Genomic DNA, 12,965 nt, shown 5'->3' on the forward strand with positions numbered 1-12,965 from the left:
CATTACACCGGAGTACGTACGGAAAGGGAACACTACCAAGTTTTCGTGTCGATTGATCTCGTTTCTTTATGATGTCTAAATTAATTAATTGTCGCTTTGTTATAAATTCATTAACAATTTAATTAATGAAAAGTGCGAACAATCTTAGAAAACGTAAGCTAATTAGGAGCCAACAAATATTTGAGAAACTAAAATTTAATGTTCGATAATTAATTATAAATATTAAAAAAATTAATTTCTTTAAAATTCACACGTGTATAAATGAAACAAAAATTAAAGCTTGTAAAATTTAAATTTCCCGCTGTCTCCTATAAATTAGGCTGTACCTCAGTACTTCTATGTATTAGGGGAACGCCCATAAGTACCTGATGGGGCTACACAGTGTCTGGCGCGCCATCTATTTACCACTTTTTCTTTAGCCAAACTCTCCTATGGTAGAATTGCTATGTGATCGAACCATCTCTCTACAACCCTGGCCTGGTTAAATTTTAAAATCATCGCTTATGTTGGACTCCAAATTGTGATATAAAATGTCATATGTTTAGGTAGAATCTTGATTCTTAATAAGGATTGACTAACAAATTGTACTTCTTAACTCTGTGATGATAACATTTAAGTAGCAAGCGCAAAATGTTTCCATTAAACCCTACCATTAAATATTTAAGTTAATTCGGCGAAATTCGTGAAATACGTTTTTATCGCGCATCAATCGAAGTTTTCAATTTTGAAATAAAATAGTCATTACCCTTTGGAAAACCCTTTATCAGAAAATTATCATTTTCCATTTAGGTTAATAAATATCGGATATAGAAGAGAAGTAAAAAGCTCCGACATACCCAAATTGCAACGAAATCTAAACGTTAAGAACACAAATTTTCAACTGGAGAAATATATGTCCAAGCATTCGCTAATTTCCAAAGGAACAAAAAAGTAAGAGCAACTAATGTCATTTTCTAATTTTATTATGCAGAAAAGTATTCCTTGTTTGTGCCATATATTTGTGCACACCTGAGATTAATAATTAATACGAATGGTCTATTCATCGTATTGGCGTAACGGTTTGCATTGATAATAGAAATTTCTATAAGTTTAACAATAATCTAGTTTTTTGACCTAATAAAAATTTATTTTTCTTGTTACAATTACTCGTGGATATAGAATCTAGACATTTTCCCGATTTTTAAAACGAAGAGACAGCAAGGTGGTCTTGTTTGTTTCTAATGATCCGACACAAAAGCGAAATAACCCACTGTTTTCCATTTACCGAAATTCATCTTAAACTTTAATTTTATTGGAAAATGAATAAAATTATTTGAGACAGGTGTCAATTAAAATAGAAATACTGGCGTTGTTATAGGTGTTTCCTTAAAAAAAACCATAATAAAATAGAATGTTTTATCTGCGTTACGAGCTTAAGCTTTTTAGTACTTTATTTCTACGTGCGTTTTGCACGCTGGTTTCAAATTCCAAAAGGTCTCGCGACTTCAGTGCGTGCTCTCTAACTTCAAGAGCTACAGCTAAGTGACTTAGAAAAAAACATTTTCACATGACATTCCGTATTTTATAGACACAACTATTGCCGCACAAGTATTTTGAAATATTAAACGACTGATACGTTTCTATTTTTTTTATCGCGTACGATAATTATCCTCATTTTCTTTAGCACATCGTTTCTTGGAACTATATCTATAACAGACTAAAAGTTAAAAAAATTGTCTCTCATGTTGCTTGCAATGAAATCTCTTTGTGCTTGGGAGGTTCAGCGTTGACATCAATCATTTTTACAAACGCACTTTTATTGAAAACGTTACTGATACTTGTTTTAACTCGTCGACGGAAGTTGTTGCGTGCAATTTTAAGGTCAAAAAATTAACTTTGGGTATACTCCACTTAGCTTAACACGGTTTAATTCGATTTACCCATCCAATTGAAATTCCAGGAAGTATTTCATCCCCTGACTTTTCCTGGGTATATGTCTAATAGCTGTTGCAATCAGATAATTGTGACACATCTAAATGGAAATAAATCAATTGCACAGCTTCTGGCAGCTATTTCTATGAAACTTTGAAAAACTTAATTATTATTACGCGTTTAATATTAAGGTAACTAGTCACGATCAAATGCATACATACATTAAAACGCAATAATATATTATAAAAGGTGCAATTGCAACAGGAAGGAGGCTTTTTTCATAGCTGGACAGGGGAATTAAACAGCCTAGAAGGTTTGGGGCTAGCTCTGCCACAGCTAAGAACTAGTACCCCAACAGCAACAACTGCTTCAAAATCTCAGCTTGTTTAATAGAGTAGAAGCTTACATGGAAAAGCAACGCTTGACTGATCATGTTTTTTATATTTACAGTGCAGATGAAAGAGAAGAATTAAAAAAGAACACATCAATTTTCAATATCGAAAGTGCTCTATTGAAGGCGTTTGGCCCATCTTTGATATTCATTGCTTTGGTACAATTGGCTGCTGATATTATTTCTTTGATCTTACCATTAATTATCAAGTAGGTTTTGGTTTTAATAAATTGCGTGAGATTTAATTTAATAAATTTACTAACATTATACAGGGTGGAAAAGATCAGACCAACACTTAATTTGACTAACAATCTGAAAACGGAATAAATCGGCATTTGAAACTACAGATGTATGTAATGGGGTGTTAAATAAAAAATAAGCGAGACTTCTTTTGACTTCACTTTTTAGTTGTTAAGGATTATCTAATTGGATAATGAGTAATTAGAGATAGAACGAAGGTTTCAATAAGGGGACAACGCTTTAATGTTACAAACTTTGGGCGAATCAAAAAGGTGCCCTTATGTAAAAAACAAACTTCGCGAAGTGGATGTTCAAGCACGTTTTCACGCCAATCCTCACTCTAGCGGTAGCTCGGTTAGTGAAGAGTTGGAAGTAAGCCATTTGATTTATCTTACCAATTTACATCGGCACCAATATCATCCTTACCACAACAACCTCCATCAATAAAGATTTAATTGGACCGCGAGACATATTTCGTAACATACGTCATCCCAAATTTTGTTACATTAAAGCTCGTTGCCTCCTTATTGATACTTTCATCTTATCCAGTGGCGGCGCTAGGGGGTAGGCCAGGTAGACCACTGCCTACATTAAAATTTTGAGGGCCCCCAAATGGATCTAGAAAGGGTCTCAAAATTGTCCCAAGAGATAACATTATTTAGAAATAACAATGAAACAATAGTCGATAATGTATTTAGAACTTTTTGAGGTATCTCCTAGTAAATAAAACCAGTTCTGTTATATTTGGACTCGTTTTACTGTTAGAACTTTTTTGTTCGTCATGTACATCACTACTTTATTTTATTGAAGCATTTTGTTAAGAAAAGGGGGTCCCGGGTCGGGGGCCCATTTATTTGGTTTGCCTACCCTCGCGAAAATTCCTGGCGCCGCCACTGATCTTATCTCTAATTACTCATTATCCAATTAGATAATACTTAAGAACTACTATAGTGTCAAAAAGCGTCTTGCTTATCTCTTATTTTACATCCAGTTTCATAAGTCTGTAGTTTCGATACCGATTTATTCCGTCAGCAATTTTAAGATACTTAATTTTGAGATTTTAAGTCATATTAAGTGTTGGTCTGTACTTTTCCACCCTGTATTTTTCAGCATTTCAATTCAATTTATAATGTTACTTTAATTGCTTCAACGCTATGGCGTTTCTTCAAAATCCGGGAATTTATTCCAAAGTCAAATTCCCTTTCATAATAGTAGTTTAATAAATATTCAATCACCATGTAATATTTTCATTATTAAATGCATTGATCTGAAAATGGGATTTTCAGTTAGTACAATATCAAGTTTTAACATTTAAAAACAATTTAATTAAAATCTGAGATTACTTGAAATGGGTTTGTGAAAATTCTGATATTTTTTGAGAAACACTTTAAGAAATATAAAGTACCTTTTTAATACTTGTATTTTGACCAGAGAAAATTATTTGTGATTTTATCAATAAATGTCTAAAAAACTTTTTGTAAACCTAACATCATCATTGAATTAGTTTGAATGAAATTTATAATATTATCACACCTTCTAATGAATAAATTTATAATTACGTACATTATTAGTGGGGACATTATGCCATAACGTAAAAATGGGATAAAATTAAACGTAAATTTATTTAATTTTAATTTAATTTATTTTATTTAACTAACTAATAGATCGAAAAAATAAGAAAGATTTGTTCTGTTGCATTCGGTTGTCCTCAGGTTTATTTAAACACTGATTAGCAGTTGTTTTAGGGGACCACAGCGGATTGGGATATTTTCAGATTATTTTATTTTTTATTTATAAAAAAAATTGTAGAAATTTAATAACGTGATATCTATTAGGGTCAGAAGTGGTTCGATGAGGCTGCATACGGAGTGAAAAAGCAACGATTTAAGAAACTCCAACTTGAACATTTTAGAGTTAAAATAGTTTTCGATAAAGTAAAATTAAATAATTAACTAAGTTATCACTTGTAAACAACCATTTCTGTTCACTATTGTGAGAGTAGAAGTGATTATATATACTGCTATGATAATATAATATATATATATATATATATATATATATATATCTGTAGTAAACCACCGATATGAGTGGAATATTTTCTCGGTCACTCTGATTTTGGCATTCAATTGTTATTTAAAAGCTATTTCAAAAACGTAAGTAATGAAATAATATTATAACTAAAATTGATTATGAATATTGAGATTACGCAAATGTTATTTTTTGCCGTAACTATAGGTGCAAGGAAAATATTCTGAACACTACCCCTGTAGCATTTTTGAGTCGGGCCGACGCAGGCGTGTCTCTTAAAAAATAGTGGTCGGCCGACTGTCGGGCCACTTCACTCCGTTTGGTTGAAATGTCCTAGTAGAATAATAGTCGGCCAACCGTCGATCGACTAGAAAATTTTAGGGCTCGGTGTCGGTAAACTTTTAACCGTAACTAAGACACAAACGAATGTTTTCGAAAAATATTTCTTTGAATAAAAATGTTGTTAATATTTTTCGATCAATTTTATTCGTATAATTTGATTAATACGTATATTTTTTTAAATAAAGTTATCTTTTGATGTAATTATTAGCAAATATGTTCAATAGTTTTTTTCTTAGTTCAACTATTATCCAATAATCTAAAATTCACCTAAGGTTTTTTTCAACCAAAAAATTAAATTATTCTATCACTTTTTGGCCAAAACTTTATTTGATTATCTTCCGTGAGTTTTTCATTATTTATAGTTGGTAATATTTAAAAAATTCATATTTATCAATTACCGGAAAAAAAATCTTTAGACTTTTGGTTTCTTATCGTACTAAAAAAAAAAACGATTTTTAAAACTTATGCGCAAGGTAGTTGAAATAAATATTTCACGTTTAATTGTTGCGATTAACCATGGCTGAAACGTATGGGGCGCCAAACCCGAAAAAACTAAATAACATTTCTAGAAATATTTTAACACTTCTAGGAATATTTTAACACTTCTAGTATAGGAATATTTTCAAACTCTAGGAATATTTTCAAACTCTAGGAATATTTTCAAACTCTAGGAATATTTTCAAACTCTAGGAATATTTTCAAACTCTAGGAATATTTTCAAACTCTAGGAATATTTTCAAACTCTAGGAATATTTTCAAACTCTAGGAATATTTTCAAACTCTATCAATTTTAAGAATCCTATATATTTTAATAGACTTTCTATAGATATTTTAAAGCGTTTCCTAGTTATTTTAAGAGAGACGTTTCCTACATATTTTTCGGCAAAACGCGGGACAGAAAGCAGCGCTTGTAGTTTCCAATCGGAGAGTTGAGTGTGAACACTGTAAAGGCGAACTCTGATGGTACTTGTACCGTTGATGGGATGGTTCTTGTACCATTGCAGGGATGGTTCTTGTACCGTTGATGGAGAGGTACTTGTACCGTTGATGATAAGCCTCCACTGAAAGATCTAGATTTAAGGGTATCCTCTGGAAATCCTGGTCTCCTAATTCCTAATTGAACTCGTATGCTTGAGCTCTACGTGTTCTCGCCTCAAGAAAATTTATGGTCAACGGTACAAGTACCACTCCATCAACGGTACAAGTACCATCCCATCATAGCTAGCCTTTACAGTGTTCACACTCAACTCTCCGATTGGAAACTACAAGCGCTGCTTTCTCTCCCGGGTTTTGCCGAAAAATATATTATGTCCGTAAAATATGTAGGAAACGTCTCTCTTAAAATAACTAGGAAACGCTTTAAAATATATAGGATTTTTAAAATTGATAGGTAATTTTAAAATATTCCTAGAGTTTGAAAATATTTCTAGAGTTTGAAAATATTTCTAGAGTTTGAAAATATTCCTAGAATTGTTAAAATATTCCTAGAAATGTTATTTAGTTTTTCCGGTTTGGCGCCCCATATATAAGCCAATAAATAATAGAACAATAATTACCAGCGGCAACTTTTAGGAGTGTATACAGTAGCGTAACTAGGAACTCCGGGGCCCCCCTTGAAAAACGACTCGGGGCCCTTTTAAAAAGCATCAATTTCAATCATAAACGTTTGGGGGCCCCCTAGTTCTCGGGGGCCCCCCCGCGCCGCGAGGTCTGCGGGGGCGCTATTTACGCCACTGAGTGTATATCGTATAGCTTTGCTGTGTGCAACCGACACCTGTTTTCTTTGAAGGACTATGAAGAACTCCTTTCTACGTGTAACTTATTTGTCTACGACAACGTCTGCTACTGTTGACATTATCTATACGCACACTATGGAAGTTAAGCGTAGAAAAAATTAACTTGGGAGAAAATGAGTAAACTTGTAAGACTATAACTCCTATATTTATTCACCCTACACGTTTACTAGTCCTTACTTATGTTGTCTATTAAGGAAGTAAAATTTCCAAAGCTTACTAAAAGGTTATTATTTCAGAAGTGGAGAAAGAAACGTAATTAGCCTTTTCAGTTTACATAGAGCCACATAGTGGCAAATGCGAGAAGCTCATGAAATGCTGGATTTTCGTCTGCTAAGCAGACGATTTTTCCATAAAGCGTCTGCTTAGCAGACGAAAATCCAGCAGTTTATGAGCTTCTTGCATTTGCCACTACGTGGCTCTATGTAAACTGAAAAGGCTGATTATTGAAAGTGCGATACTTGTACCCGGGTGCTTGTAAGGACTGGTCACTCAATCGCGTTGTGGGGGCATTGAGGACCAAAAATGCCCGTCTCACTGAAACGTCGCCCCGTATTTTAGTAAACTGCGCAAACGACACAGGTTATATTGCGCTCTGGCCAGATGTCTGTAGACTTCCGCGGCCCAGATAAGAAAGGGAATTTTATGACCAACTTTATCCATTTTGTTAAAATAAAATGTATTTCACCGTTTCATTAGTCAGCATTGAAACTTCAGTTTATTTCGTGATTTATCTATCCATCCTTTTCGGAATTAAGTGTAAGATACTAGCAGCACCAGATGAAAACATAGTTATATTATTTGCTAAACCATGGTTTTTATTATAAAAAATAGTTAAAGTAGTTCACTATTATCCATGGGTAGACTAATACGAGTTTTTCATTAGTGTTTTATTACATTTTAGTCGGGGTACATCGCAACCGGAACAACAAATATGATTGATTAACGAAGAAATATGGTCTATATTTCCAGAAAAAAACTATTTGCTTTTTTTCGGTAAATATTTAATTCGTAAATATTTCGAAGAGTTATAATTTGATCTTATTTCTCTTAAAAAAACAAGTGTGTACAAATTTATTTAAATAAAAGTTCATATCGGCTTCATGATAAAAAAATACATTCGGGGAAAGTAAGGCGGCGGTGAATTTATTGCGATCAAGATAATGTTTTTTTTTTCAAACTATATAATTAGTTGATAAACAAACTCGAGATTTTACCGTTAAATTATCTGGAAGTTTTCCGATTAATCATGGTTAACTGAATTTACCGGTTGAAACGATCAGAAAAATCCGAGCCCTAGAAAATTTTACCGACTCTTAAATGACTGTTGGCCGAATCTGAAATAACTATGAGCTGACTTCAAGTAGACAGATTAGCGACTCCGAAACGACGTTGAGCCGACGACAAATTTATCAATATTTCCGACACTATAAAATATAACAATTTGATTTCCTAAAAGACATTTTGCTGTGATGGTTTTCGTAACACTTTTTTTCCTAAATTTGTAAACATGAACGCCTTATCGTAATTTCACAGAGCTAATCCAAACAATTTTAAAGGCAGAAATTGTTTTAGTAGTGCTCGCGAAACATTGACTCGATTTGAATTAATAATATATTTCTCTAACATATTTAATTACACGAATGTGACCTACTTGAGTTAAGAGATTTTTGATAAAGCAAACATTCTCCGGCTGAATATATGATCCTTTTCGAAAAAATAGAGTATAGCAAAGAAGTTATTTAAAAAGCTGTTTTAATTTGTTTTATTCAATCGCAAATTTTCACAGTTCTGTGCGATTAATTTCAAATAAACGGTTGGAAATAAGTCGACCATTAGTCGTGTTATAAATGTGCAATGGCTTTTTACCTCTCCGAGGGGACTTTGTACCCTACGAGGGGTTATACGACCACCGTTTCTGTCTGTGGGTCTGTCAGTGGGTCGGTCTGTCAGGCCTGCGAACGCGTTCGCATTTTCGGGGCAAAAGGTAATCACTGCGTACCCAGTTTCTTAGAATCAGGGAAAAGGTTTTTCCAAAAGCGCCCTCTTTTTGTCATTGGGTGTAGTATAATTTTTAATCGGCCGGGATTCGAACCAGAGCCCTCTTGAACGACAGGTGAGCGTTCTACCGCAGAACCACGGATACAGTTACGCTTCACTGAAAATTAAAAACTCTTTTGAGGAGAGGTATATTTTGGCTTGCCAACTTGTTCAAGTCACGAGAGCTATTACAATTTAAGGTCCGCGTTCGGACTCTAATTAATAGTTGCAATGATAAGACTTATTGGGTCGATAAATGGTCCAAAATATTAGGTCACCATACCGACTTTAAAAGGGATCAAAAACGTACTTACTTTTAGAGTCGGCATTTGGACCAAGACCGAAAAGCGACTTTTCGCCAAAGCCCGAGCCTAAATCAACTCTGTAAGGCGCGGTGTTACAGGGTTAACAGACTTACCAAGATTGTCAAAACACGTGGAATAAAAGCGACTACTCATATTTTATTACGTGTTGGTGGAGTTCGAGTAACAATCTTTTAAAAATTGGCGGCCATTTTTCAAGATGGCGGACAATCCTACTAGAATTGATTCCGGTGTCGTATAAACCCTCTAGCATCTGAATCGATACGTAATAGAAATACGCAATTTTAGGCTGTCGACCCAACGTCGTTTTGGAGTAAGAAACAGGTACATTTTTAGTCGGCACAGAGTTGACCTTTAAAGGCCGGCCGACCTTAACTCCCAAGGACATTTCGACTGTAAGACCAAAGGTCGGCCGACAGTCGGCCAGCCTAGCCATTTGAGGGCTTTGTCCGACGTCGGCCCGAATTAAATGTGCTATAGGGCATAATAAGAAAGTTTGTTTCTTTTATCTGAATTTCGTTACTCTTATAAATTAATACTAAACATAGTAAGGACGTTTTTGAGTCGGCAAATAGTCCAAAATATTAGGTCACCATACCGACCTTAAAAGGGATCAAAGGCGTACTTACGCGGAAATATCTCAAAAACGTCTAAGACTTTTAGAGTCGGCATTTGGACCAGGACCGAAAAACGACTTTTCGAATAATAGTGAGAGCGCATGGTTACAAAATATACCCGAATTGTTCGAAATTGGTATACAGCTCTGAAAATTGATATACACGTGCCTTGAACTATACTCTCGACTAACTAAATTTTATTTTTCAAAAAAACCGACTGGAAAACTTTTATAAGAAAAAACGCCCTTGTTGCCGAGGACGCGCGCATCTTAGGTTATGGGTTTTTAAAATAAAAGGTTCTAAGTTACAACGCATCTCTGAAACTTTAGGAATAAAAAATGGTAAATCGCGTGTAGCTTGCGTGGTAAAGGTGGAAAAGTTATGAAATTTTTTATGGTTATACGTGTCACAGTACTACTTAAAACCTGATATGGAACCACATCGAGATATTTTTTTACTTGACGTTTTTTACCATTTTTCATTTTTCTCCAAGGGAAAAATGGTAAATCGCGTGTATCTCGGGTGGTAAAGGTGGAAAAGTTATGAAATTTTTTATGGTGATACGTGTCACAGTACTACTTAAAACCTGATATGGAACCACATCGAGATATTTTTTTTACTTGACGTTTTTTACCATTTTTCATTTTTCTCCAAGGGAAAAATGGTAAATCGCGTGTATCTCGGGTGGTAAAGGTGGAAAAGTTATGAAATTTTTTATGGTGATACGTGTCACAGTACTACTTAAAACCTGATATGGAACCACATCGAGATATTTTTTTTACTTGACGTTTTTTACCATTTTTCATTTTTCTCCAAGGGAAAAATGGTAAATCGCGTGTATCTCGGGTGGTAAAGGTGGAAAAGTTATGAAATTTTTTATGGTGATACGTGTCACAGTACTACTTAAAACCTGATATGGAACCACATCGAGTTTTTTTTTTACTTGACGTTTCTTACCATTTTTCATTTTTCTCCAAGGGAAAAATGGTAAATCGCGTGTATCTCGGGTGGTAAAGGTGGAAAAGTTATGAAATTTTTTATGGTGATACGTGTCACAGTACTACTTAAAACCTGATATGGAACCACATCGAGATATTTATTTTACTTGACGTTTTTAACGATTTTTCGTTTTTCTCCATAGGGAATAATGGCATGTCAGGTTTTAAAGCCCGAGACCAGAGCGAATTTCCACCCCTCTTATCCTGTACTTAATTTTTTGACGAGTGACAACTGATTGACATCTCTGACAGCTTGAGTGACCGCCTGGACAATTCCATGTATTGTAGCTTACCTCTTTTTTATGCACATTGTATATATTCGATTCAAAAACAGTCAGAGCCGTCGGTCAAGCTGTCGACGCTGTCACTCAATTTTGCGGGGGTCAAAATTCGCGCACGAGAAAATGGAATCTCTGTTCTCGGCCTTTAAGTAGTACTATGACACGTATCACCATAAAACATTTCAGAACTTTTCCACCTTTACCACCCGAGATACACGCGATTTACCCAATAAAATTTAGGTAGTCGAGAGTATAGTTCAAGGCACGTGTATATTAATTTTCAGAGCTGTATACCAATTTCGAACCATTTATCACCATGCGCTCTCACTATAAAGCCCGACCCTAAATCGACTCTTTGTGCTACAGGGGTAACTACCATTGTATTTTTATAATATTTTTATAGCAAATGTTAAGAAAATGATAGGACTGTTTAACGTTCTAGGTGGCTCATTGAATTCGCCTCATCTGGTTCGCCAATGTGGCATGGGATACTCTTCGTCATTCTTCTTACTATTACATCTTTCATAAGAATGACAATCACTGACTATAGATTGAAACTTGCTATCACATTATCATCCGCATTACGATCTTCAACTGTCAGTTCTTTATATAAAAAGGTAAGCAAAACCTACAGCCAAGAGCATCGAATAGGGGAATCAGAAAAGTAAGAGGGTCTTCCCAGATGCACCTAAATGGAGGATCTGAGCTGTCTGGTTTTCTCAGATCTGATTTTGGAAATTTGCTAATACATGTACATCGAACCAAAGTTATCTTTTCAGTTTTTAATGAGGCCATTTTAGATGATACCAAAAATTACGCGCCAGGCGGAAAAGGTTTCCAACAGCGTTGAAATTTTATTCGCTACCAACCAAGTGGTTTTGGGATAGATTTGTTTTCTTAAAGGGGCTCCAAAGTTCGGTGGCAAAAAAAAAAGAAGAAAACTGAGCATGCTTTTCATTCCCTTGGCAGAGGCGGGCAGAGTCAACCGTAAATTTCGCACTTTACTGACTTTACACACATTTTGCCACCAAACTTTGGAGCCCCTTTAAGCTTCGATTTCGTGGGCGATTTTAAAGGTAAATGATTGGCATAAACACAAATTATTGAATATGTTTTGGACTGGCACATTAGTATAACAATCATTGTCAAAAAATCGAGCCGATTACGAGAAGATGGCGTTAATTGTAATCCGGCCACCTGAATTAAAGGCTTCAAAAGTAGCTTGATGACTTAGGCCTAAGGTGGTGCATTGGGAATTAGCCTAGCTGATTAAATTGTAGAGGAAATCTATAGGACCATATTAACCACGACGAAATTTGATATCTACGGCACAAGTAACATACAGATAAGAATTAAATCAAAGAGCTGTTGAACTCCATTATACTAAGAAAACCTATAGCAGAAATATAAAAACAAAGTCGGTTTCGCTTGAACTTACGAAAATACGATGATTTATATCTATAAAAATGCCGAAATTTTACATTTTAGATTCGATCTTTATAATATCCAATAGAAAACCAAGTCCAGAGTGTAACATATTTTTAAATATTGAATACCATTCCATCCACCACTTGATTATACGTCCTGGGGTAGCTGTAATAACTATCCCGTATTTCTAATTTATCTCAACCTCCGAAATTTCTTATTAAAAAAATCAAGAAGGTCACGAAATTAAACTGATCAGTTCCTATTTTATTATCACTTACAAGGAGACTACCCGAGGTGTAACTCACCGATTTTGTTTAAATTCTGGGATTAAGTAGACCTTCACGTAACTTAAAAAACCCCAAAGGGAAAAAATGCGAAAGGCTTTAGTTTTACCATGGCAACCGAAAACGTTTTTGACAACTAAAATATTATATTTCTCTATGTAAATTAACATAGGAAAATCGAAGATTCTAAGGGTCCCCCGTTATGAAATTATTAAAAAAAATTTTAAACCAATTTTTTTAATTTTGGGTATATATCAAATTTGATATTTACCCACAATTAACCACCTTT

At 34.5% G+C, this 12,965-nt stretch overlaps 1 protein-coding gene across 3 annotated transcripts in view; it reads left to right on the forward strand.

Annotated features, from left to right (window-relative positions):
* Positions 1-12,965, forward strand: part of LOC149925542 (ATP-binding cassette sub-family C member 1-like) — an 83,501-nt gene that overhangs the window by 40,693 nt on the left and 29,843 nt on the right. For all 3 annotated transcript variants that reach the window (XM_090159709.1, XM_090159707.1, XM_090159708.1), the window contains 3 exons: positions 790-930; positions 2,362-2,511; positions 11,407-11,581. In XM_090159709.1, coding sequence (XP_090015835.1) covers positions 790-930; positions 2,362-2,511; positions 11,407-11,581 — 466 coding nt within the window. The remainder of the gene's footprint in view (positions 1-789; positions 931-2,361; positions 2,512-11,406; positions 11,582-12,965) is intronic.

This window comes from Leiobunum rupestre, chromosome 10 (genome assembly GCF_980474605.1).
Source record: "Leiobunum rupestre chromosome 10, qqLeiRupe1.1.hap1, whole genome shotgun sequence".
Classification (NCBI taxonomy): Eukaryota; Metazoa; Arthropoda; class Arachnida; order Opiliones; family Sclerosomatidae; genus Leiobunum; species Leiobunum rupestre.